The sequence below is a fragment of the Cebus imitator genome, unplaced genomic scaffold (genome assembly GCF_001604975.1).
Source record: "Cebus imitator isolate Cc_AM_T3 unplaced genomic scaffold, Cebus_imitator-1.0 Scaffold153, whole genome shotgun sequence".
Taxonomy (NCBI): Eukaryota; Metazoa; Chordata; class Mammalia; order Primates; family Cebidae; genus Cebus; species Cebus imitator.
The window spans coordinates 691,898-719,225 of NW_016107468.1; the positions used below are offsets into that span (position 1 = coordinate 691,898).

The 27,328-nt window shown below is 52.6% G+C and overlaps 1 protein-coding gene across 1 annotated transcript in view; it reads right to left on the reverse strand.

The window, feature by feature from the left end:
• The window catches only part of CASTOR2 (cytosolic arginine sensor for mTORC1 subunit 2), a 58,727-nt gene extending 32,316 nt beyond the window's left edge, over positions 1-26,411 (reverse strand). The window contains exon 1 of the mRNA XM_017543339.2: positions 25,942-26,411. Within this exon, the coding sequence (XP_017398828.1) occupies positions 25,942-26,054 (113 nt within the window). The 5' untranslated portion in view covers positions 26,055-26,411. The remainder of the gene's footprint in view (positions 1-25,941) is intronic.
• Between the last annotated feature and the right edge of the window lie 917 nt (positions 26,412-27,328).

The window sequence follows — 27,328 nt, forward strand, 5'->3', positions numbered from 1 at the left end:
AAAAAAAAAAAAAAAAAAAAAAAAAAGAGGGCGGGGGACCCTTCAGGGAGTCACCCAGATGTAAAGTAGGGCACGGGGAAACACAGAATCAAGTCTGGAAAGCTATTCTGCATTGTCTCCTCTAGTAATGAAATCCTTAACAGACAGCAGCCAGCCTGCATTTGCATACACTTAAGGATGGGGAACTCACTTCTTTTCAGAGCAATTAATTCCATCCTGAGATAGATGATTTCCAGAAACTTGCTTCCTTTTTCTTTTCTTTAAGAGACAGTGCCCCACTCTGTCATCCGGGCTGCAATCACACCTCACTGCAGCCTTGAACTCCTGGGCTCAAGCCATCCTCCCAACTCAGCCTCCCAAGTAGCCGGGACTACAAGCATGCACCACCATGCCAGGTTAATCTAAAAAAATACTTTCACATAGAGACAGGTCTAGATACATTGCTCAGACTGGTCTTGAATTCCTGGCCTCAAGCGATCCTCCCACCTCGGCCTCCTGAAGTATTAAGATTACAGGATCGAGCGACCACGCCCTATGGTCCCTTGGTTAGCATCTTAAGAGGAAGGAAGTTTAGCAAGGAACAGGTCATCCTTAGACAAAATCCTAGCATCTGCCACAGGTCACACCTTGCACCAGCCAGGACGAGAACTGGGAAGGGCTTCCACTTCCAGCACCGTGACCCATCACCTTGACCCCCACCCAGACTCTCTTCCTGGCGTCCACCTGTTGCGTGCACTCGATTCTCCATGCCCCCAGCCTGCCCTTCACTAAGCGCTTTTTGATTGATCCCTTGGGGACCTCAAATCCAGCCTTTTTCATCTCTGCTGTCATCTCCCAGGTCTCTTGCTGGGTCTCCTGAGACCCTGTCCATCCATGCTATACGGTACAGGCAAAGGCATTTCTCAAAGCACAAACGTGATGACCTCGCTCCTTGGGTCAAACACCTCCCATGGCTCCCACTGCCTCTGCCACAACGCCAAGGGCCCTGGCATGGCTTCCAGCTCTGTGGTTTGGGCTGTTTTTGTCCAGCCCCCACGTGGCCATCACTGGGCCCCCTTCTCCTTCTTTAGAGTGCCGTGTCCTCCCCCTGGGACCCTCACTCTGCTCCCCAGCCTTCGGGTCTCAGGGTTGACACCTTCACGGACCACACTCCACTACGACCCCTCCTCAACACTGCCCACACCCCCCTTCCAACCGTCAGTGCCTACTTAGGGAGGTGTTTGGCCATCAGGTCACTGCTGAAGCAGAATCCACCCTGGCCTCAGCTGCTGAGTGGGCAGAGACCAAGGCGGCTTTGTCACTGTTACCCCAGCTCCCAGTGCTGAGCGAGCCTTGCAGTATTTGCTGATTGACTCTGCGCCTGCCTTGGGTGCTGGGGGCTGCTCCTGGCCTGGGGTGGGGGCAGCAGGGGCTGGACAGAGGGCGGTGCACCAGGCAGACCGAGCATCCCCCGCTCACTATGCAACCTCGGTCCTCTCCCTGTCCTGGCTTCATTTCTCCAGCTGTATGGTGAGATGACTGGCATGGGCAATCCCTGCAGTCCCTCCAGGGGTCACGGTCCCCTGCTTCCCTCATATCTAATTAGGGAGAAGGTGATCAAGGCCGCTGCATCTCCCACCACCAGGCAGGCAGGCACCTTTGTGGGCTGAGGAGCTGCAGATGCTCACACCTCCCAGTTGCCCAGCTGTAGTGTGGCTGGTGGTTAGGTGTGTGGGAATATCCCTCCCTCCCTTCCTCTTTCTTTTCTCTCTCTCTCTGTTTCTTATTTTTGAGATTGGTTCTTACTCTGTCACCCAGGCTGGAATGAAACGGCACAATCTCAGCTCACCGCAACCTCTGCCTCCCACATTTAAGCAATTCTCCTGCCTCAGCCTCCCGAGTAGCTGGTATTACAGGCGCCCACCACCATGCCTGGCTAATTTTTGTACTTTTGGTAGAGACGGGATTTCACCATGTTGGCCAGGCTGGTCTCAAACTCTTGACCTCAAGCGATCCACCCGCCTTGGCCTCCCAAAGTGCTGGGATTACAGGAGTGAGCCACCACACCGTCTAATTTTTTATTTTTTATAGAGACAACATCTCGCTATGTTGCACAAGCCGATCTTGAACTCCTGGCTCAAGAGATCCTCCTTCCCTGGTCTTCTAAGTTGCTGAGATTACAGGTATGAGCCACTGCACCCAGCCAAAACATGCTTTTGAGATAAAATCTGAGGTTGGGTCATGATTTTTTTTTTTTTTTTTTTTTTGAGACAGAGTCTCGCTCTGTCTTTAGGCTGGGGTGCAATGGTGCAATCTCAGCTCACTGCAACCTCTGTCTCCCAGTTTCAAGCGATTCTCCTGCCTCAGCCTCCCAAGTAGCCGAAACTACAGGCATGTGCCACCACGCTTGGCTAATTTTTATATAGTAGAGACAGGGTTTCACCATGTTGGTCAGGATGGTCTCGATCTCTTGACCTCCTGATCTGCCTGCTTTGACCTCCCAAAGTGCAGAGATTACAGGCATGAGCCACTGCGTCTGACCATGATTTCTTATAGATATGTATTTTTTTAACCCCAAACTCACTTTTGACGATTGTGGCATAACTTACTATAATGAAATGTACAGATTTTCAGGTGGACAATTAGACGACTTTTGGCAAATATATATCCCCCATTTCCCGCCACCCTGATAAGTATATTCGACATTCCCATCAACGCAGAAAGGTCTCCATGCCCCTTCGCCAACAACTGGGGGCAGCCACTGCTCTGGTCTCCAGTGCCACGGATTCACTGTGCCTGTTCTCAGCTTAAATCCATGAAAACATCCACTTTGTGTACTATTTTCTGCCTGGTTTCTTTTGTTTGATATACTATTTTTGAGATTAATCCAGGCTGGGTGCAGTGGCTCACGTCCATATCCAACATTTTGGGAGGCCGGGGTGGGAGGACTGCTTGAAACCAGGAGTTCAAGACCAACCTGGGCAACATAGTGAGCTCCCATCCCTACAGAAAAAAAGCAAATTAGCTGGGCATGGTGGTGAGTCTCAGCTACTGAGGTGGCTGAGGTGGGAGAATCGCTTAAAGCCTGGGTGGCAGAGGCTGCAGTGGGCTGTGATCACGCCACTGCACTCCAGCCTGGGTGACAAAGTAGGACTCTGTCTCAAAAACAAAACAAAATAAAAGTTAGCCAGGTATGGTGGCATGCTCCTGTAGTCCCGGCTATTTGGGAGGCTGAGGCAGATGGATTGCTTGAACCCAGGGGGTCCAGGCTGCAGTGAGCTGTGACTGCACCACTGCACTCCAGCCTGGGCAGAGTAAGACCTGTCTAAAAAATAAGGAAAAAAAAAAAAAAAAGGAAGATTCCCTCTAGCGGTATGGCTGAATGCCCTAATACCCTACAGCAATAGAAACGCAGAACACCTTCTGCACTTTGAAATGCAATGTGGACTGGAAAAAAGCAAGCCTCAGAAGACTGCAGGCTGCCAGATATCCTTTCCATACATATAAATGGGAAGAAAGCCTTTGCAACAATCAAGGGAAAGATAAATGTAGGTAGAAAGCAGTTAGCATCAATGTCATGGTCGCTGTGTGGGCACTGTTATTCAAACGACAAACATAAAGTAAAAGCAGGGTCAATAAGTACGTCACAAACAAGAATTATGAGTAGTCATGTTCTGCACACCTGAGGCCCATTAAAAAAAGGAGCCTGACAAGGTGGCTCCCATCTGTAATCTCAACACTGCAAGGCTGAGGCAGGAGGATCGCTTGAGCCCAGGAGTTCTAGACCTGCCTGGGCAACACAGCAAGACCCCATTTCTAAAAATTTTTAAAAAAATTAGCTGAGTGTGGTGGTGTGCACCTGTGGTCCCAGCTACTTGGGAGGCTGAGGCAAAAGGATTGCTTGAGCCCAGGGGTCAGAGGCTGCGGTGAGCTATGATTGCACCATTGCACTCCAGCCTGGGTGACAGAGAAAGATCCTGTCTCAAAAAGACAAAAAACAAAAACACAAATGAGATAAAAATGTCTGAAATATTTGAGGGTAGGTGACAGCAGGTGTGATTTTTTTTTTTTTGAGATAGGGTCTCGTTCTGTGGCCCAGGCTGGAGTGTAGCGGCACGATCTCAGCTCACTGCAACCTCCCCCTCCTGGGTTCAAGTGATTCTCCTGCCTCAGCCTTCCAAGTAGCTGGGATTACAGGTGCCCGTTACCACGCCCGGCTGATTTTTGTATTTTTAGTAGAGATGGGGTTTCACCATGTTGGCCAGGCTGGTCTCAAACTCCTGGCGTCAAGTGATCCATCCATCTCGGCCTCCCAAAGTGCTGGGATTCCAGGTGGGAGTCACTGCTCCTAGCCTAGATGTGATCTGTTATAAAGCAGCTCACTTTGGCTGCTTTGAAGAAAATCATTCCTGCAGCTCAGGGAGGACTGCACTGTTCAATCTCCAAATACCCTCTGTGTCCTGCCTGGGCTCTGCCTTCCCTCAAGTGGGGGACCGGGCTCAGGATCTGTTCTAGTCAGGGCTCTCCAGAAAGACAGAACCAAAAGAGATAGGGATACATTTGTAGTACTAGTCAGGATTCTCCAGAAAGAACCGACAGGCAATAGACAGAGACACATAAGAATGAATTCATTAGGGGAACTGGCTCATGCAATGACTGAGGCCGAGACGTCCCCAGGAGGGCATCTGCAAGCTGGACACCCAGGAAGGCTGGCACTGTGGCTCCGTCCAAGTCCGAAGGGCTCAGAACCAGGAGGGTCGATGTTGTATATCTCAATCCATGCCAGAGGCCTGAGAACCCGGGGCGCTGCTGGTGCAAGTCCCAGAGTTCAAAGCGTGATTTCCAAGGGCAGGAGAAGGAGGGTGCCCCAGCTCCAAGAGAGAGAGAGAGAGAGAGAGAGAGAGAGAGAGAGAGAGAGAGAGAGAGAGAGAAGGAGGGAGGGAGGGAGGGAGAGAGAGGAGAGAATTCACCTCTCCTCTTTTTGTTCTATCCAGGCCCTCAGCTCACTGGATGGTGCCTGTCCACACTGATTCAAATGGCAATCTTTCTGGAAACACCCTCAGAAATACCCAGAAATAACACCTTACCCATTATCTACACCTCCCTTCATCCAGGCAAGTGGCCGCCTAAAATGAACCATCGCAGGTTCTATCTACTGAGGTCCAAAGAACAGACCCAGGGATGCAGGGCTCGGAAACCAAAGTCTCTGAGTCTGGCCCAGTCTGGGCTGACACCGAAGCAGACCCCAGCCTCTGTGCCCCTCCAGCTGGGAGCCTGGAAGGATGGCCAGGAGCATCAAGAGGAGATGTCCCAGCCCTCACTGTCACTGAAGTCAGCAGTGGCTGCTAGAGCTCCACCAGGGATGGGGGTCAGGATGCAGATACGGTTGTATTTCCACAGGCAGTCCTGGGGGTGGAAGAGGAGGGCGAGGACCTTAAAGAAGAACCAGGAAACCTCTAAGGCAGGGGCCAGGCACAGTGGCTCACGCCTGTAATCCCATCACTTTGGGAAGCTGAGGCGGGAGGATGGCTTGAGGTCAGGAGTTTGAGACCAGCCTGGCCAACATAGTCAAACCCCATCTCTACTAAAAATACAAAAATTTGTCTGGGCGAAGGGGCTCATGTCTGTGATCCCAGCACTTTGGGAGGCTGAGGCGGGCAGATCACCTGAGGTCAAGAGTTCGAGACCAGCCTGGCCAACATGGTGAAACTGAGTCTCTACTAAAAATACAGAAAAATTGGCCAGGTATGGTGGCAGGCGCCTATAATCCCAGCTACTGGAGAGGCTGAGGCAGGAGAATCGCTTGAACCTGGGAGGCGAAGGCTGCTGTGTGCCGTGATCACACCATTGCACTACAGCCTGGGAGACACAGTGAGACTCCAACTCAAAAAAGAAAAAAAAAGAAGCGTGTAGAGCAGGGGTTGCAGCTCACAGGCCTGTAAAGGGCAGGCAGCCAAGATGCTCCGGTGACGCGGTGCTGGGCTGAGACACAATCTGCCTAGTAAACACCTGGGAACATTCTCCAGGTTCATGAAGAAACTCAGGGCCCCTCTGAGTCTGCTTCTCTTGCTTGCACTTTTGGGAAGGAATAATAGACATCTTTTTCTGTACCCAAGGAACAGGGCCGTACAAGTACCATGACAAAGGCACCCACGGCCCGGTTTCTGTGTCAGCCCGGGACTGGAAGGAACTGAGGCCACCCGGGGCCCTCTCCCTGCTAAAAGGCGGAGACAGCAGCCACTTGGCTCCGATGAACTGTTGCCACAGGGGCCCTGGGTTGCAAGATCTTCCAGTTTTTCAAGAAAAGACGAAAAGCCAGATATGTATGTTCTTTCTCAATGTCTAAATACTGGTGGAATCTTTTACAAACACACTGGGTGGGCCAAAGAAAACATGCCAGGCCTATGCTGTTTTTCCTTCCTGGACCCCCAAAGGCACTCAGCGCCTTGGGTTTTAGGGGCAGCTGATTTCCTGGACGGTAACAGGTGGCAGTGTGTGAGCACTGGTGAGGTCAGCGCCTGGAGCACCGACGGAGTGGAGACAAGCTCCTGCAGGATGACTCGGGGCTCCAGGGCTCCCTTCAAGCGGGGGTCGGGAGTTCGAGACCAGGCTGACCAATATGGTGAAACCCCCTTCTCTACAAAAAATACAAAAATTAGCTGGGCGTGGTGGTGAACGCCTGTAGTCCTAGCTACTCTAGAGGCTGAGGCAGGAGAACTGCTGGAACCTGGGAGGCGGAGGTTGCAGTGAGCTGAGATGGCACCACTGCACTGCAGCCTGGGTGACAGAGCGAGACTCCACCTCAAAAAAATAAAAAAATAAGAAAAATAAATAAGTGGCCTGTGACCGTCGGCCATCTCTGGATGGCAGATGAGCAATGAACAATGGAGACCAAAGGCCAACAGCAGGGACAGCTTAATATCAATTTTTGTAAAATATTAAAAAAAAAAAAAAAAAAAGGGCTGGGCCCAGTGACTCACGCCTGTGATCCCAGCACTTAGGGAGGCCGAAGCGGGTGGATCACTTGAGGTCAAGAGATCAAGACCAGCCTTGCCAACATGGTAAAACCCCGTCTCTACTAAAAATACAAAAATTGGCCAGCCATGGTGGTGGGCGCCTGTAATCCCAGCTACTCAGGAGGCTGAGGTGGGAGACTCGCTGGAACCCGGGAGGCAGAGGTTGCGGTGAAACGAGATCATGTCACTGCTTTTCAGCCCAGGTGAAATAAGCCATCCGTGTCTCGGTGAGCATCCGCTGAAGGAGTAAATGAAAAGCTGAAACTGACTAAAAAGATTTAAGAAAAAAAGAGCTACCCAGCTATCGACCTGGAGCACCCACCCGTGGCAGATGCAGTGCTAGGCTTGGTCTGTCCGTGATGCCATCTAACCCTCAGGCCACCCTAAGGAAGGTCCTACCATGCCCCTCTGCAGACGGGACACTGAGGCTTGTGGGGTAATGTAACATGCTCACTGTCACACAGTAAGGGCAGAGCTGGGATGACAGAATCAGGGTGGAACTGAGACCCCCTGACAATGAGTCCTTTTTCTTTTTTGAGATAGGCTTTTTCTCTCTCTGTCCCCGAGGCTGGAGTGCAGTGGTGCGATCCTGGCTTACTGCAGCATCAACCTCCTGGGCTCAAGTGAGCCTCCCACAGAAATCCTCCTGAATAGCTGGGACTACAGGCACGAACCACCATACCCAGCTACTTCGTGTATTTTTTTTTTTTTGTAGAGATGGGGGTCTCGCTATGTTGCCCAGGCTGGTCTCAAACTCCTGAGCCCAAGCAATCCCCTCACCTCAGCCTCCCAAAGTGCTGAGATTACAGGTGTGAGCCGCTGCGCCCAACCCCCGCCAGTGACTCTTGAAAGGGGCTCAACTTTTGCTTCCGTGGGAGCCCTGAGGACCAGAACCAGACCTGCCCTAAGAAGGGGCTAGAGGGCTAGACCTCCCCTCTTTCAGAGCCTCACTGGCCCACCTTGCATAGAGAGTAGAGTGGTGCAGTCCACTGTTTGTTTGTTTTTTTTGAGATGGAGGCTGACTCTGTCGCCCAGGCTGGAGTGCAGTGGCACAATCTCAGCTCACTGCGACCTCCACCTCCCAGGTTCAAGGGATTCTCCTGCCTCAGTCTCTTGAGTGGCTAGGACTACAGGCACGCAGCACTATGCCCGGCTAATTTTTGTATTTTTATTAGAGATGAGGTTTCACCGTGTTGGCCAGGATGGTCTCAATCTCTTGACCTCAGGTGATCCATCCACCTTGGCCTGCCAAAGCGCTGGCATTACAGGTGTGAACCACCGCACCCCGCCTTTTTTTTTTTTTTTTGAGACAGGGTCTCACTCTGTCACCCAGGCTGGAGTACAGTAACGCAATCTCTGCTCACTGCAACCTCCACCTCATAGGTTCAAACAATTCTTGTGCCTTAGCCTCCCAAGTAGCTGGAATTACAGGCACGCACTATCACATCTGGCTAGTTTTTGTATTTTTAGTAGAGATGGGGTTTCTACTAACCCCATTGGCCAGGCTGGTCTTGAACTCCCAACCTCAGGTGATCCGTCCGTCTCGGCCTCCCAAAATACTGGGATTACAGGTGTGAGTCACTGTGCCCGAGTGGCTCTGAAATCAGACTGTTGAGTCCAAAGCTAGCTTCTTCAGCGACTAAGTCATATGGATGGCTTTGGGCAGGTTCCTCACGGTCTGGGGCCTCCGTTTCCTTATCTGTGACATGGGGGAGGTAGCATCCCCCCCTGAGCTGGGCCTGGCCCATAGGAACCTGGGTCAAGGGAAGCCTCACTGTCATCTTCATCAACAGCAGTGAGAGGAGAAGGAAGGGAGCTGTTGGCTCCCATGTCCCTGGATCCTTCCTCCAGGGATCCACCGCCACAGGGTGCCCTCCAAAGGCGAGGAGTCGGCAGCTGGCCTGTTGTTCCGTATCGCCCAGCATTTCAACTCTCCCAGGCCACCATGGTTGGCGGGTCCCAATTCCTGCTGGGATCATCCCATGGAGGTCACATGGCCAGGGTCCCACACCCCAGCCTCAGGAATTCCATCGAGTCAAACGCTTCCCATTTCCAGCCTGATGATGGTGCTAACTTCCCTGCTCCTCTACCGAGATCCCCAGCCCCAAATAACCTCTGACCTCCAGGATCCCTCATACTATTCTCTTCTTCTTTTCTTTTCTTTTCTTTTTTTATAGAGACAAAATCTCACTTTGTCACCCAGGCTGGAGTGCAGTGTTGCAATCTTGGCTCACTGCAACCTACACCTCCCAGCTTCAAGCAATTCTCCTGTCTCAGCCTCCCGAGTAGCTGGGACTATAGGTGCTCACCACTATAACCAGCTAATTTCTTTTGTATTTTAGTAGAGATGGGGTTCCACTGCGTTCCCCAGGCTGGTCTCAAACTTCTGAGCTCAGGCAATCTGCCTGCCTCAGTCTCCCAAGTGTTAGGATTATAGTTGTGAGCCACTGTGCCTGGCCCATTCTTTTTTTTTCTTCTTCTTCTTCGACACGGAGTCTCACTCTGTCACCCAGGCTGGAGTGCAGTGGCATGATCTTGGTTCACTGCAACTGCAACCTCTGCTTCCCAGGTTCAAACAATTCTCCTGCCTCAGCCTCCTGAGTAGCTGGGACTAGAGGTGCATGCCACCATGCCCGGCTAATTTATTTTTTATATTTTTAGTGGAGATGGGGTTTCACCATGCTGGCCAGGCTGGTCTTGAACTCCTGACATCAAGCCCTTCCAGTGCTTCCAAGGCAGAACAGACCATCTGTGCCATGGGGACAGGGACCATCACTGCCACCTTGCTGGGGCTTGCATCAAGCACCTCAGTAAATACCCATTGAATTAATATGAATAATAGGGTCACTATGTGATCGAAACCTCACTAACTCCCTGACATAAAATTCCCCATTTAATTCTCACAACAACCCAAGATGCTGGTGGTATTACCTTCGGTTACTTTTTTGGTAGAGATAGGGTCTCACTCTGTTGTCCAGGCCGATCTCAAAGTCCTGAGCCCAGGCAGTTCTCCTGCCTTGCCCTCCCAAAGTGCTGGGATTACAAGTGTGAGCCACCACGGCTGACCTTATCCCAATTTGAAAGACAAAACCACACCAGGGTGTGGTGGCTCATGTCTTTAATTCTACCACTTTGGGAAGCCAAGGTAGGAAAACTGTCTGAGGTCAGGAGTTCGAGACCAGCCTGGGCAACATCGTAAGACCCCGTTGCTACTAAAGATCTTTTTTAAAAAATTAGCTGGGCATGATGGTGCATACCTGTAGTCCCAGCTACTCGGAAGGCTGAGGCAGGAGGATTGCTTGAGCCTGGAAGGTCGAGGCTGCAGTGATCACGCCACTGCACTCCAGCATGGAAGACAGAGCCAGACCCTCCTTGGAAGTTCTAAATTGCCCAAGGTCACAGGGCTGGCGGGCTGTGGGTATCTGGATAAAAACATACTTTCCTGTTACGTGCACATCCTGAGAAATGACTCTTGGTATAATGTCTTCCATCTTGGGTTAACAATGGAAAGGAATAGAGGAAGGCAAAGGCAGGGAGGAACTGCGAGAAGGGTGGCCAAGGCTAAACCCCAAACTGCTGTTGTCCACTGTATGACCTGGGGGCAGACAGCTCCTTCCTGCAGAGCTGCTATGAGGGTAAATAATGGGAATTCCCAGCAGAGGCCTCAGGCACAGTGGGTGCTCAAGAAAAGACCTGCTGTGGCCAGGCATGGTGGCTCACTGTAATCCCAGCACTTTGGGAGGCCGAGGCAGTCAAATCACCTGAGATCAGGAGTTCAAGACCAGCCTGGCCAACATGGTGAAACCACATCTCTACTAAAAATACAAAAATTAGCTGGGTGTGGTGGTACATGCCTGTAGTCTCAGCTGCTTGGGAGGCTGAGGCAGAAGGATTGCTTGAACCCAGGAGATGGAGGCTGCAGTGAGCCAAGACTGCACCACTGTACTCTAGCCTGGGTGACAGAGTGGGACTCAGTCTCAAAAAAAAAAGAAAAGAAAAGGTAAAGGTAACATTAGACACTGGGGACCCCAGTAGAGGGGAGGCTGAGTGGGAGGTGAAGTTTAAAAAATTGCCCATCAGATACAATGTTCACTATTTGGGTAATTATCCATCAGAGACAATGTTCACTATTTGAGTAATGAGTAGTCCCCACCAGTATGCAATATACCCACGTAACAAACATGCACGTGTACCTCCTGAATCTAAAATACATTTTTAAATATTAATTTTTATTTTTTATTTTTTGAGACAAGGTCTGGTTCTATTGCCCAGGCTGGAGTATGATGGCAGGATCTCAGCCCGCTGCAGCCTCTACCTCCCGGGGTCAAGTGATCCTTCTACTTCAGCCTCCTGAGCAGCGGGGACCACAGGTGCACGCCACCACGCCCAGCTACATTTTGTACATTGTGTAGAGATGGAATTTCACCGTGTTGTCCAGGTTGGTCTCAAACTTGCGAGCTCAACCAGTCCGCTCGCCTCAGCCTCCCAAAGTGCTGGGATTACAGGCGTGAGCCACCACGCCTGGCTTCAAGTTTTATTGCTAATTACGGTCAAATACACATAACAGAATCTACAATCTTAACCATCTTTGAGTGTGCAATTCAACCATATTAAGCACATTTGAAATACTGAGTTCCATCTCTAGAACGCTTTATCTTCCACAACCGAACTCCAATACCCACTAAACACCAACTCCCCAGCTCTTGGTAATCACCATTCTTTCTGTGTCTACGACTCTGGCTACACTCACTAAGTATTTCATGTACGTGGGATCATGCAGTATTTGTTCTTTTGTGACTAGCTGATTTCACTTAGCATGACATCTTCACAGTTCATCCACGTTGTAGTGTGTGTCGGAATTTTCCTTCCCTTTCCCCCCTGAATAATATTTCTTTGTGTGAATACATCCCATTTTGCTGACCTGTTCATTCATCAATGGACACCTGGGTCACTTCCACCTCTAGGCCCTAGTGAATAAGGTTGGTATATATGTGGGTGCACGGCCAGGTGCAGTGGCTCACGCCTGTTAACCCAGCAGTTTGGGAGGCTGAGGTGGGTGGATCACTTGATGCCAGGAGTTCGAGAGCAGCCTGGGTAACATGGGTGAAACCCCGTATCTGCTAACAATACAAAAATTAGCTGGGTTTGGTGGTGGGCACCTGTAATCCCAGCTACTCAGGAGACCAAGGCATGAGAATCATTTGAACCCAGGAGATGGAGGTTGCAGTGAGCCAAGATCGCACCATTGCACTCCAGCCTGGGTGACACAGTGAGACTCTGTCTCAAAAAACAACAACAAAATGTGGGTGCACAAGCAAAACCCCAGATTTTTAAGCAGAGACCTAGCTCAGAGGTTGGAGATTGTTCAATGTGTCATGATGAGGGCAAAGCTGAGTATATAGCACCTAGACACCAGTTTTCCCTTGCAAGTTTCCATGTAGGCCAGGCACAGTGGCTCATGCCTGTAATCCCAGCACTTTGGAAGGCTGAGGCGGGAGGATCGCTGGAGCCCAGAGTTCGAGACCAGCCTGGGCAACATAGCAAGACCTCATCTCTACTAAAAATACAAATACGAAACTTATCTGGCTGTAGTGGTGGGTGCCTGCAGTCCCAGCTAACTCAGTGGGGCTGAGGCAGGAGGACTGCTGGAACCCAGGAAGTTGAGGCTGGGGCGAGCTGAGACTGCGTCACTGCACTCCAGCTTGGGTGACAGAGTAAGACCCCATCTCAAGAATTTTCTTCAAAAAGTTTTAATTTAGCACCGTGGAGAGCCCATAGGGAACTTGGACACCCGGAATTCCACTGCCCCAGCCGCGATGCAACTCAGGTGGTTCTGTACAGGGGTGGGTCCTCAGACTAGAGATCTGTTGTAAGAGAAAACTTTTCCAGCCATATGTAGGCTCAGGAGAGACCAATTAAACCTTTTACAACTGACTTTTTAAAATTTCTTTTTTGAGACGGAGTCTCGCTCTGTCACTCAGGCTAAAGTGCAGTGGCGCGATCTCTGTTCATTGCAATCTCCGCCTCCTGGTTCAAGTGATCTGCCTGCCTCAGCCTCCCGAGTAGCTGGGACTATAGGCGTGTGCCACCACACCCCACTAATTTTTTTTGAATTTTTAGTAGAGATGGAGTTTCATCGTGTTAGCTAGGGTGATCTTGAACTCCTGACCTTGTGATCTGCCAGCCTCAGCCTCCCAAAGTGCTGGCATTACAGGCGGGAGCCACCGTGCCCTGTTATTTTTGTAGAGACAGATTTTCCCCATGTTGGCCAGGCTGGTCTCGAACTCCTGACCTCAGGTGACTCACTTGCCTTGGCCTTGCACAGTCCTGGGATTACAGACGTGAGACACCATGCATAGCTACAACTGACTTTCTTAATCCCTGGGAGGTAAGTCAATGCCAGGGCATGACCAGTCCTGAGCCCTGAACATGGACCTGGGGGTGAGGACAGAAGGGGATCAGGACCACTCCTCTCATCCTGCACCCTGAGGCATGAGTGATCCCAGGAAGCTGCTCACCCTGCATCAGGGTGGCTTCCTGGACAGGATGCTGAAGCTGACTTAAGAAGTGTCTGTGTTAGGTTTCAGGACTCATGAGCGCTCTGTCTGCACCAAAGGTAGGGCAATCACATAGTTAGGTTTGACCTATTGTCTGCGGGTAATTATTATTATTATTAGAGACAGAGTCTCATTATGTTGCCCAGGCTGGATTGCAGTGGTGGAATCCTGGTTCACCACAACCTCTACCTCCCAGGCTCAAGCAATCCTCCCACCTCAGCCTCCATAGTAGTTGGGACCACAGGCCACTATGCCTTGCTAATTTTTGTATTTTTTTTTCTTTTTTTTTGAGATGGAGTTTTGGTCTTTTTGCCCAGGCTGGAGTGCAATGGTGCAATCTTGGCTCACTGCAACCTCCACCTCCTGGGATTTCAAGCCTTCTGAGTAGCTGGGACGACAGGCACGTGCCACCACGCCTGGCTAATAACCTTTGTACTTTTTCTAGAGTTGGAGGTCTCACCACGTTGCCTGGGCTGGTCTCTGACTGTTAAGCTCAAGCGATCAGCCCAAAGTGCTGGGATTACAGGTGTGAGCCACTGTGCTTGGTCAATCTAGTACTTATTTTAAGTACTCCCTGCTATTCTAAAACAACTTGCCATCGAAATGATTAATGGCAGGGTCATGTCATTCCTTATCTGTTGCCACATGACAAATCACCCCAAATTGTAGTGGCTTGAAACAACAACAAACTTTTATTATCTCTCATAGTTCCTATGGGTTAAGATTCAGGTGTGGCTCCACAAGGCACTGGCTGGGGCTGCAATCCATCGGAAGGCTTGCCTGGGGCGGAAGGATCTGTTTTCAAAGCTCCGCTCTGCCAGCTGCGGGTGGGATACCTCAGCTCCTCTCCACATGGGCCTCTCCATGGGGCTGCTTGGGTGTCCTCAGGCCTTGGTGTTCAGTTTCCCACAGAGCAAGGGATCTGGGAGTGAGAGCGCCATGCAACAGCTACCCTTTCCTGCCCTAGCCTCGAAAGTCTCGCAGTATTGCTTTTGCCACCTGCTTGTGACTTAGAAGAAAGTAGCTAAGACAAACATTTAAAGGAGAGGGGGGTGGAGGGATCCTATGGTTTTTTTTTTTTTTTTTTTTTTTTTTTGTTGGTTTTTTTTTTTTTTTTTTTTTTTTTTTTTTTTTTTTTTTTTTTTTTTGAGATAGAGTCTTGTGCTGTCCAGGCTGGAATGCAGTGGCACAATCTTGGCTCACTGCAGCCTCTGCCTCCTGAGCTGGGATTACAGGCGTCCACCACCACGTCCAGCTAATTTTTGTATTTTTAGTAAAGACAGGGTTTTACCATGTTGGCAAGGATGGTCTCCATCTCCTGACCTCATGACCTGCCTGCCGCAGCCTCCCAAAGTACTGAGATTACAGGTATGAGCCACTGCACCTAGTTGGGATCCTAGCTTTTAAAACCACCAGCCGTCAGGAGCAGTGGCTCATGCTTATGATCCTAGCACTCTGGGAAACTGAGGTGGGAGGATCAGGAGTTCAAGACCAGCCCAGACAACATAGTAAGACCCTTCTGTACAAAAAATTAAAAAAAAAAAAAAAACTCTCACGGTTGGCCAGATACAATAGTTCATGTCTGTAATCCCAGCACTTTGGGAGGCCGAGGTGGGCAGATCACTTGAGGAGGTCAGGAGTTCAAGACCAGCCCAGACAACATAGTAAGACCCTTCTGTACAAAAAATTAAAAAAAAAAAAAAAACTCTCACGGTTGGCCAGATACAATAGTTCATGTCTGTAATCCCAGCACTTTGGGAGGCCGAGGTGGGCAGATCACTTGAGGAGGTCAGGAGTTCAAGACCAGCCCAGACAACATAGTAAGACCCTTCTGTACAAAAAATTAAAAAAAAAAAAAAAACTCTCACGGTTGGCCAGATACAATAGTTCATGTCTGTAATCCCAGCACTTTGGGAGGCCGAGGTGGGCAGATCACTTGAGGAGGTCAGGAGTTCAAGACCAGCCTGGCAAACCTGGTAAAACCCATCTCTGCTAACAATACAAAAAATTAGCTGGGCATAGTGGCAGTGCCTGTAACCCCAGCTACTCAGGAGGCTGAGGCAGGAGAATGGTCTCATTGAGCCGAGACTGTGCCACTGCACTCCAACCTGAGAGACAGAGTGTGATTCCATCTCCTCCCCCCCCAAAAAAAAAACGAACTACCATGGTTATCCTAAAATAGGGCATGTGTTGGGGAGGGAGTAGACGGAGCCAGAGTGGATAGACAGAAGACATCCAATCAAGAAACGTTCAGGCTGGGCACTTTGGGGGGCCAAGGTGGGTGGATCACCAGGTCAGGAGTTTGAGGCCGGCCTGGCCAACATGGCGAAACCCCATCTCTATTAAAATACAAAAAATTAGCCGGGCATGATGGTGTGTGCCTGTAATCCCAGGTACTCGGGAGGCTGAGGATTGAGAATCGCTTGAACCCGGGAGGCAGGGGTTGCCGTGAGCCGAGATCGTGCCACTGCATTCCAGAGTGAGACTTTGTCTCAAAAAAAAAAGAACCAATACAATAACAAACAAGGCAGAGATTTGCCAGGGATTTGGAAGGAACGCACGAAGTCCGCCCAGCACCCACTCCAGTGTGCCCCTCCTGCCTCCCGGGCTCCCCCTGCCCTGCACTCCCAGCCCTGCCTGCGGTGTGGGCCTCTGGTCCTCTCACTGTCTACCTTTCATGGAGAACACACAGGACTCACATCTTTCCCTCCCACAGGATAGAAACTCCTTTTGTGCTTCCTACTGGGTCCTGCCTATAGCAGGTGCACGCTGCGCAAGCCTTCTGCGGAAACAGAGCACACCCATTCGCATGACCCACAGGACAGCGCTTTGCTCCCTGCAGACACCTTTCTCTTTCCAGCTCCAGGTATTTGCTCCTCTGGCCCAGAGGGATGGGGCTGCAATGAGGATCTGGGCTGCCCTAGGGGCAGGGGTAGGAAGCTGTCCAGAGAGTTCAGGGCAGAGATGAGGATGGGCATAGGAAAAAGGTCTGGGAGCTGGGGTTGAGCCAGCCCTTTCTCTTGGCTGTCCTGAGTGGGCACGGGCAAGGCTCTGGGGCTCATCTCATGCCCTCTCCACCCGTACCCCTCCCCATCTGTGCCCACCCACTCCTCTTTCCTGCTTGCTCATCTTCCTTTATCCCCAGCACCTCCTGACATTTTCTCATGCCACCCATCACCCCATTCTTGGCTCTGATGGTGCTGCCTCCTCTAGGAAGCCTTGCTGGCTTGCAGCTCTGTGGTCCTAGAGCATTCTGGCTGCCCCTCCCAGAGGCTCTACACTTAAATGACAGATGAGGTCCTTGGTTTAGTTCTGGGAGAGCAGTGACAGTATCTCCACTTTCCAGAATCAGGATGTGAGAGAGTGTGTGTGTGTGTGTCAGAAGTCTTCTGACCCCAGGCTTTTCTGGATCTGCCCTCACAAACTGGTGCTGGCCAGTGGCCCCAGGGCCTTATCAGTTAATGCTTAATGACCAGGTGTGGTGGCTCACACCTGTAATCCCAGCACTTTGGGAGGCGCAGGCAGGTGGATCACTTGAGGCTGAGAGTTTGAAACCAGCCTGGGCAACATGGTGAAACCCTATCTGTATAAAAAATACAAAAATTATCCGGGCATGGTGGTGGGCACCTGTAATCCCAGCTATTTGGGAGGCTGAGGCAGGAGAATTGCTTGAACATGGGAGATGGAGGTTGCAGTGAGCTGAGATCGTGCTGCTGCACTCCAGCCTCCAGCCTGGGCAACAGAGTGAGACTCGGTCCCAAAAAAAAAAAAAAAAAAAAAATGCTTACTGGAGCTTCTAGTGGACCAGGCGCTCTTGGGAGTGCTTGATGTGGTTTATCTCATCAAGTGCTCACAACTACCTAGGTTGTAGGCATGATCATCACCCATTTTACAGGTAAGAAACGTAGCACAGAGAGGTCAACCAACTTGCCCAAGGTCACACAGCCAGGATGAGCAGTGCTGGGATTCCAGCTGAGGTGTCCCAGGGCTCCAACTTCCATGGGCTAGTCTGTCTTTCCCTAAACTGCAATCAGACGGTGGCCTCAGAGCTCTGCATGGACTTTTTTTAATTTTAAGCTTTGTCTCCTATAAATGCCTCTGAAGACTTTAGTGTTAACCCGTGGCTTGTTTGCAAGATTTTCTGCAGGCAGGAACATGAATGACCCAGAGCAGGCCAAAACAAACCGCAAACCTGCATCCCGCAGATGTGGCCTAGGCAGGCGGCAGGCGGCTTCGATGGGCACACGCTTCCTGCATCCTTGCTTGTGTAGTTTTTTGCCAATCCAATGGGCTTTCTAGAATGGAATTTAAAGATACAGCATTTCACGGGCAAAAAGGAGGGTGCTGTTTGGTTGGGTACAGGGGCTCACACCTGTAATCCCAGCACTTTGGGGAGGCTGAGGCAGGTGAATCACCTGAGGTCAGGAGTTTGAGACCAGCCTGGCCAACACGGTGACACCCAGTCTCTACTAAAAATACAAAAATTGGCTGGATACAGTGGCAGGTGCCTGTAATTCCTGCTACTCGGGAGGCTGAGGCAGGAAAATCGCTTGAACCTGGCTGGCGGAGGTTGCAGTAAGCTGAGATCGTGCCATTGCACTCCAGTCTGGGTGACAGAGTGAGACTCTGTCTCAAAATAAATAAATAAAAATAAAAATAAAAAGAGGATGCTGTACCATCACCTCCAAACATTTTGGGATAATGAATGACCTTACCCAACACTTCCTCTCTACCCTCTTCACTTTTTTTTTTTGAGATGGAGTCTCACTCTGTTGCCAGGCTGGAGTGCAGTGGTGCGATGTTGGCTCACTGCAACCTCCGCCTCCCAGGTTCAAGTGATACTTCTGCCTCAGCCTCCCGAGTATCTGGGACTATGGTTGTCTGCCACCACGCCTAGCTGATTTTTGTATGTTTAGTAGAGATGGGGTTTCACCACATTGGCTAGGCTGATCTTGAACCCCTGGCCTCAAGTGATCCACCCGCCTCGGCCTCCCTAAGTGCTGGGACGTCACTGTTATTATTCTATACTTGTTCATTGTTCCCAGTTTGTCTTACAGGGTCACAGAGAACAAATCCAAATCCCAAGAGAGCCTTATTTCACATGGGGAGACGAGCAGGTACCCTGTCCAGGTTGAACATCTCAGACCTCTACAGCTAGAGCCCTGGATTCCAAGGCCCTCCCAGCTCTGGCTGGACCTCTAGGTTTGAGCAAGGCCAACCAAGGTCCTTACAAAGAGGGGGCCTGGCTGGGCATGGTGGCTCACACCTGTACTCCTCGCACTCTGGGAGGTCAAGGTGGGGGGATGGCTTGAGGCCAGAAGTTCAAGACCAGCCTGGGCAACACAGCGGGACCTTGTCTCTCTCTCTCTCTCTCTCTTTTTTTGAGATGGGGTTTTGCTCTTGTTGCCCAGGCTGTAGTGCAGTGGTGTGACCTTGGCTCACTGCAACCTCTACCCCCTGGGTTCAAGTGATTCTCTTGCCTCAGCCTCCTGAGTAGCTGGGATTATAGGCACTTGCCATCATGCCCAGCTAATTTTTGTATTTTTAGTAAAGACAGGGCTTCACCACCTTGGCCAGGCTGGTCTTGAAATCCTGACCTCGTGATCCACCTGCCTCAGCCTCCCAAAGTGCTAGGAATATAGGCATGAGCCACCGTGCCCGACCAAGACCTTGTCTCTACTAAAAACAGAATAAAATAAATTAGGCAGGTGTGGTGGTGCATGCCTGTATTCCCAGCTATTCAGGCAGCTGAGGCAGGAGGATCACTTGAGCCCAGGAGTTTGAGGCTGCAGCGAGCTATGATGGTGCCACTGCACTCCAGCCTGGGCAACAGAGCCCCCGTCTCCAAAATAAACAAACAGAGGTAGCTCCATAATAAAAATAATAAAAAGAAAAGACTTTGAAAGTAGGTTCAGGTTCCAGTGGGGTCGGGGTAAGCCAGGCAGATGGGGCACACCAGGACCCCACATAGATCTGGGGTCACACAGCTGTCTGTTCACAGTAATCTCTCTGCCCACCTGAGTCAGCCTCCAGGCCTGTCCCAGGCAGGTCAGCTACGGGATTGGGTGCCTCAGCCCGACTGCGCACATGGCCAGCCACCACCCACAGCTGCTGAGTCCCCCACCTCCCTGTGACAGAGAGCATCCATCCAGGGGGCAGGCCCCACCTTGAGTGGTGAATCCTGATTGGTCCATGATGGTCTCATTCCCTGTGCCTGTGACAGGCTGAGGCATGTTCATGTGACCCAGTTCTGACCAATGAGATGAGGAAGTCTGTGCAGGGGTGGGGATACCCCTGGAAAGGTTTTCTCAGGGACACCCTAGAGGCAACAGCTCTTTCCTTCACTCAGTTTCCTCCTGTCTGCAGGGACACCCAGAGTCACCCCAGCCATTACAGTGGGGGCTACGCTGCTGCGGCATGGGTGGCCAAGCAGAAATTGATGACTTCATCAAGCCTTTAAGTTACTCAAGCCTGGAGTAGCCCAACCCATAAACTGATCACAAGAAGTTCAAACTTCTTATTGGTTAGGTCCTGGCTTTTTGTTATTTGTAGCTCAAAGCATCCTTGCTGCCCGGGCGCAGCGGTTCACGCCTGTAATCTCAGCACTCTGGGAGGCCAAGGTGGGAGGATCACCTGAGGTCAGGAGTTCGAGACCAGCCTGCCCAACATGGCGAAATCTCATCTCTACTAAAAATACAGAATTAGTCAGGCGTGGTGGCTGGTACCTGTAATCCCAGCTACTCTGGAGTTACAGGCAGAAGAATTGCCTGAACCCGGGAGGCAGAGGTTGCAGTGAGCTGGGATCGCACCACTGCACTCCAGCCAGGGTGACAAAGTGAGATTCCATCTCAATCAAACAAACAAAAACCACAGAGCATCCTTGTTGAGAGCCCCTGGTTACATTTCATCTTCTTTACTATTTTTCAGACACAGGATCCCTGTCACTCAGGCTGGAGTGCAGTGGCATTGTCATAGCTCACTGCAGCCTCAAATTCCAGGGCTCAAGCAATCCTCCCACCCACACCTCCTGACAGAGTGTGTACCACCACGTCTGGCTTTTTTTTTTTTTTAATGATTTTTAAATTTTTTTGTGGAGATGGGGGTCTTGCTTTGTTGCCCAGGCTGGTCTCAAACTCCAGCTTCAGAGGATCCTCCCACCTCAGCCTCCCAAAGTGCTGGGATTATAGGCATGGGCCACTGGGCCTGGGCTCATCTTTTTGAGTTAAGCCCATCCTACCAGAGGAAGAGTGAGCCCAGTGTTCCCTCAGGGAGGGTGAAATGGCATCTAGAAGGGAAGAAAGGGTAGGGCAAGAAGTAATACTCCTGGCAGAACAAAGGCCTGAAGGCTGGAGGCACCCTAGGGTGTGGCTGGAAGCTGCCAGGGGTGAGACAGGTGAAGCGGGCCACAGGGGCCCTCAGCCAGGCTGCAGAGCCTCAGGGTTACCACAGAGGACAGGGGAGGCTCAGGGGACAGACTTGAGTTTGCCTACACAGGGTCTTGCCTTCCAGCTTTGTGCTGAGAATATGCTCATTCCTGAGGCCTTCTGCTCCTCTAGTCCAGCCACACCCAGATGTTCCTCCAATTGTCCTGGGCAGAGGCCTGGTTCAGCAGACCCAGGGCAGGGTCCTGGGCTCTGCTTCTACCAGGTGTGATTCCGCCTGCCACAACCACGTCTCTTCCAGCCCCCAGGGCACTCAGAAGAGGCTCTGGCAAACACTTGGGCTGAAATCTGGGTCACTCTGTGCAGGGGTCGGAAATCCATCAAACAGACATTTACTAAGTGCCTACAACGCAGGGTGCTAAGTGCAGCGCAGATGGGACCTGGTTCAAATCCCAGTTCTGCTTCTTTCCCGCTGTGTGACCTTGCCATCGTACTTCTCCAGAGCGAGTGTCTTCACCGCTCTGCAAAATATGGCAAAGTCAACGGCAGCTCTCATCAGCACAGGGAGGTACTGTGGTGATGGTGGTGGGGGGGAGGGGTGGATCCAATCACACACAGAAAACTTGAAGGTCTATAATCTAGGCAAGAGACAAAGACAAGCCGATAATATGTTGTTATGGGCAAAAGTTGAGAAGCATGCAGGGTGCTCGGAAGGACCTGAGACAGGCTCTAAGGAAGTTCAATGTCTAAGCCGGGCACAGTGGCACACGTCTGTAATCCCAGCACTTTGGGAGGCTGAGGTGGGCCGATTGCTTGAGGTCAGGAGTTTGACACCATCCTGGCCAACATGGCAAAACCCCATCTCACCTAAAAATACAAAAATTAGCTGGGCGTGGTGGCGCACGCCTGTAATCCCAGCTACTCAGAAGGTTGAGGCAGGAGAATCGCTTGTACCCAGGAGGTGGAGGTTGCAGTGAGCCGAGATCGGGCCATTGCACTCCAGCCTGGGCGACAGAACAAGACTTCATCGGAAAAAATAAAGGAAGTAGCCTGTCTAGGTGGGAGTGACAAGGACCAAGTGTCCCTGGGAGAGGAAACGGCCCTGGGAGCAGATCACTCAAGCCTGGGAGGTAGAGGCTGCAGTGAGCTGTGATCGCGCCACTGCACTCCAGCCTGGGTGACAGAGCAAGACCCAATCTCCAGGAAAAAAACAAAGAGAGAGAAAAAAATAAGGCCCAACAACCAAGGCCAAGCAGGCGGGAATACAGAAAGGCCAGCATTTGAATTCTGTGCTCCTACGCCTTTCAGAACAGTGTGCTGCAGACAGGAGGGCTGCCTGTAACCACTCAACGGGGCATCTCCTGCAACCTGCAATAGCAAAAACTCCGAGCTCACACCAGAAAGGTGCAGATGTGCACATTTAAATCCCGGGTCTATCACTTCTTGCGTGATCCTGAGCAAGTCACTTAATCTTTGGGTCCCAGATTCCTTGTTTGCAGAGCAGTTTTAATACCCAATACACAGAATGTACCTGGGGGTCCCGGGGTCTAGATCCCCTCTTCCAAGTAGTCAATTCCAACTTCGAGTCCAGTTTCCTACTTCAAAAGTCCTAAAGGCCAGTGGCTCATGCCTGTAAGCCCAGCACTCTGAGAGGCCGAGGTGGGAGGATCGTGTGATGCCAGGAGTTTGAGGCCAGCCTGAGCAACACAGTGAGACCCCATCACTACAAAAATTTAAAAATGAACTGCGTGCAGTGGTGCGCACATGCAGTCCCCACTACTCGGGAGGCTGATATGAGGACTGCTTGAGCCCAGGAGTTCGAGGCTGCAGTGAGCTATGATGGTGCCACTGTACTTCAGCCTGGGCAACAGAGTGAGATCCCATCTCTTAAAAACAGACAGACAAAAAAGCTGTAAGATTCAGTGCCACCACCTGCAGGTAGGTATCCAGCCTTTTAGGTACCCTGCCAGACACCCATTCCCTGACTCCACCCTGCTGCAGAGTGATGGCCTCTTTCCTTCTCTTCCACCAGGCTCTAGGGCTTGGAAGAGGCAGGGGCAAGGTATCTCTGTGCCCCCTGGACCCAGCCGCACCCCTACACAGTGTTTCCCAGTGCCATTCCCTTCCCACAGCTCCACCCCACGAGAAGGAAGAAGTGACCTAAGTCTGCTAAGGGGCGGAGGGAAAGGTTTGGGAAGGTTTCAGGGTGCTGTCATGAACTCTGGAGGATTGAATAGGAATTTACTAGGGGTGGGTAGAGGAGAATGTTCCAGGCAGATGAAAGAGAGGCAGACACAAAGGCGCAGAGGTGTGTAGGAACAATAAGGCGAATTGTGTATTTGCTGGAGGAGGGATAAAGATGAGGATTCAAGGCCAGGAGCAGTAATCCCAGCACTTTGGGAGGTCGAGGTGGGAGGACCCTTGAGCCCAGGAGTTGGAGGCTGCATGGAGCTACTGCACGGCGCCACTGTGCTCCAGCCTGTGCGACAGAGTAAGGCTCTGTCTCCAAAAACTGAAAAGATAAAAGATGATGATTCAGAATCTAGATCCCAAAGGGCCTTGAATGCCATGTCAGTGATTTGACGCTATAGAAAGTGACTGACAAAATTGTAAACGGGTGGCACAGGGACCCTCAGGGCATCCTGTGCTAGTCTAGGCTAAATTTAGGTTTTGGAGAGGGAGGTGACAGGGCTACGGGTCACCACCTGGGGGCAGGTATTGCAGGAGGAATCTAGGGGGTTCTACCTGGAAGGCTGATTATTGAAAAAAGCTTAACCCTTCTGTCCGCAGGCTGTCACCCATCAACACTTGCTAAAAAGCCATTGTCCACAACCATCCTAGCCATCCACACAGCTCCATGTCCACGAGTGGGCCAGGTGGTGCTATCTCTATTTTACAGACAAAGTGTGAGCCAGAGGAGAGGGGCTTCACCTCAGCCATGCAGGTGGGGAGAGGGCTCTGGTCATGACCCAAAGCCACTATCTGGTCTCAGAGTGCTTGTGGTGGCAGGTCCTCAGGCATTTGACAAATGTTCCAGCAGTTTTTGAGGTCAGACCATGGAGACACGGAGATGGCCTTTGGCCTCTGAGTCATCTTGAGACTGGACTAGTCAGCTGGGTCACCTGGGCCTGGGACAGGACAGGCTGCCTTCTGCGGGAGGGAGGAAGGGGGACCCACTGAGGGGCAGGTTTTCTTGTGTTCAGAGAGGCCAGCAGGGGGGCTTGCCCCCAGAGACATGCCTATCCATGGGACTCTGAGTTGGGGGCTGGAAGAAGACCAGTCCCTCCTCCAAGGAGAAGAAGCTGAGGGACCCTGTCCTTTGCTGCCTTTCTAAGAAGCCCCCAAATGCCCCCTCCCTTCCAGCACCCAGGCCCTGTGCACAGCCGCAGCCTGAGTCATCATCCCCATTTGAATGGTGGCCGAGAAATCAGCCAGGGGGCTGCCCAGGGCTGAGGGCCAAGGCTTGGAAAAACAAGGCTGTTCTGTTACCTCCAAGGCTTGGAACGTCAAGCCTGGCTAGGGAGTCGGGGGCAGAGGGCAGGCAGAAGCAGGACTGGAAGGTGTCAACAGCCAGAGGGGGCTTTGTGTGTCAGAGGGCTGGGGGCGCCGTTCAGAATCCGAGCTGTTGGCTTTTGTTTTCAAATGACCTGTTTAATCATTACCCTCTGCAATCAACTGCGAGCACAGGCTCCGTGGCAGAGGCTAGGCAAGGATTTCAAATCTCCAAACCCTACAGAGCAGCCGGAGAAGAAAGTAAACAAGATGCCACCGGCAGCTCTGGCTCCATCTCGCAAACAATAGCCGGACTGAACGCCCGGCTCAGACACACACATCAAAGTGAGATTTCCAAGCAAGAACTTTCACAGGCAGATAACAGGCTCGGATGGAATGATTTCCCTATGTCCCTTGAGCTCAGTGCCAAAGGGGGCAGCCCAAGGGGGCTGTCATTTTCCCGCTAACCTTGACCCGTCATGTATTCATTCATTTTGCACTGAGGGAGAGCCACCACCGCCCCAAACCGCGAAAAAGCAACCAGTATCAACTTTATCATTCCTTTCCTACAGTCACAATGGTGGGCAAATGAGACTTAAGTTACAGCAGCTCGCTGGCACTCACACACCCGTGGGCTCGGGCTCCTTAACAACAACGAAACCCTAATGTAAGCAACCACCGGGCTCACAAAGTCAAACCCTTACCTGGCATGGAGAAAATGCACGTATGTGTGTGTGAATGTCTGTGTGTTTCCCTCTTTTACCTTCCAAGGCCTTCAACTCTATTCTTCCCTTGCAGCATCCAAGCCCAGCCTCAAGGCAGATGCATAAACACCCCTGCTCCTCCCCTTCCATGGTTGGGCAAAACATCCCCCACCCCCTTTCCAGGACCCTGAGGAAAAAGAATCACGTCCTCTGCAGCCCCTCCCTGGCCCTGGCCCACCCCCCCTGCCCCTCCATTCCAGGCCGTCCGCGAGCAAGCCTCCTAGGCACCTTGAGATAAACACCCACTAATGATTTTATGATTTTCTGCTCCGGGTAACCGCGCTCAGCGGAATCCCTCCCCCCGCCGTGGCGACGGGGGCCGGCCCAACCGAGGGATGGGGGGATGGGGGCGTCAGTTTGTTTCTTCCACGGCCGCGTCCCCACACCTGTTTTTCATTCATTCATTCGTTCGTTCCTTCATCCATTCACGGATCCGCCACTGCGGCCGCCCCGGCCCCCCCCACCCCCGGATTTCGGAGAGGGGGCTGCAATGGGGGAGGGGGTGGGAGATGTTGGGAGGGGACGACGGAGGTGGGGGGTGGCGCACCGGGGGCTGGAGGGTTGCGGGGGGTCCCGGAGCCAGGACCCCGCGGCTCGGGCTTTGTCAGGCGCGGGCGAAGCGGCGGCGGGGGCGGGGCGGGGGCGCTCCCCGGGCCCGAAGTTGTTTTCCGAGGCGCCGCGGCGAGGACGGCGGCCCGGGGTGCGCCCCCTTTGTCTGTCCCCGGCCGGCGCCGCGTCCCCGCGCGCTCACCTGGTCTTGGAGGACAGGAAGGCAAGTTTGATGAGGCCGTAGGTGAACAGCGGGATACTCTCCTTGGCGACGCTGGCAACTTGCAGCCGGTGCTCCAGGATGTGGAGTTCCATCGTCCGCCCGCGCCCCGTCCGCGGCGGCTCATCCGCGGGGGGACGAGCCGCGGCCCCCGCCCCCTCCGCGCCCAGCCGGCACCGACAGCCGGCCCGGGGACCCGGGAGCTCGGCGCCGGGCGCGGGGGGCGGCGGCGGCCGGGCCGGGCCGGACAAAGGCGAGGAGGCCCGCCAAGTTGCGAGGGGGAGCCGCGGGGCGAGGGAGGCAGCGCCGGGGAGCAGCAGCCGAGCGGCCGAGCGGCGGAGCAGCGGCGCGCGGCGCCCGGCGCGGGGAGCAGCTGGTGTTCGCTGTAACAAACAACTTGCCACTCAAACGCCGGTCGCCGCTGTGCATGCGCGGCCCGCGCGCGGCCTGCCGGGACTTGTAGTCCGCGTGGGGGCCACCCCGGTGGTGGTGGTGGTGGTGCTGCTGCTGCTGCTGCTGCTGCTGCTGCTGCTGCGGCTGCTGTTGTTGCTGACGCGGGGGCTGGGCGGCCAAGCTACGCGCACGGGAAATGCAGGAGCGCGGGCACCCTCAGGGCCGCGGGGGAGGCCGAGGGGAGGCGCGGGGCCGGTGGAGCCAGTCTGAGCCTAGGTGCGCCCTCTGGCACTCACTCAGGCTCGGGACTAGGCGCTTGGAGTGCAAAGAGAGCAACCCAGACGACTCCGGTGCTGGAGGAGGCCCGGGGCTGGGTGCGCAGAGATGTAGGGCAATCGGTCATGAGCGTGCAGAGAAGCCAAACCGAAAAGCGTGCTGGGGACCCAGAGGGAGGGGACTGACAGGCCAAAGGGGGTGACCTGGGGGAGGGGACATCCAGGGTGGGTTTTGCAGGGTGAATGGGAGTTCGTAGGAAGGGGATGAGGGCGCGCCGATGGAGGACCGGAGCCTTCCAGGCTGCAGGAACAGCGTGTCCTAAGGCACAGAAGCGTGAAAGCCCCCACGGTGCTGTGTTTGGTTTTGTTGCAGCGGAAAATGTGAGGGAGGAGAGAAAAGAGATAAGGCAGGCACAGTCACCAGGAGTCCGGTCGGGAGGGTCATGTGTGCAGAGCTAACGAGGTGGCCATTTATCCCGCGAGAGAGGGGGTGATGGGAACTGCGAAGGCTGAGTGAGGGGAAAATGCAAAGTGCATCGGAGGCACTTCCAACCCCAGGGCCCACGTGCTCGGACCACAGAGGTTCCTCCGTCATGGCTGTCTGGTTTTGCGGTGTTCTGGGTTAAAGTAACTGGTGCATCGACCTTTGGCACAGTCATACGGGGACGTGATGGATGAGATCTACCAGCCAGGGCAGGCTG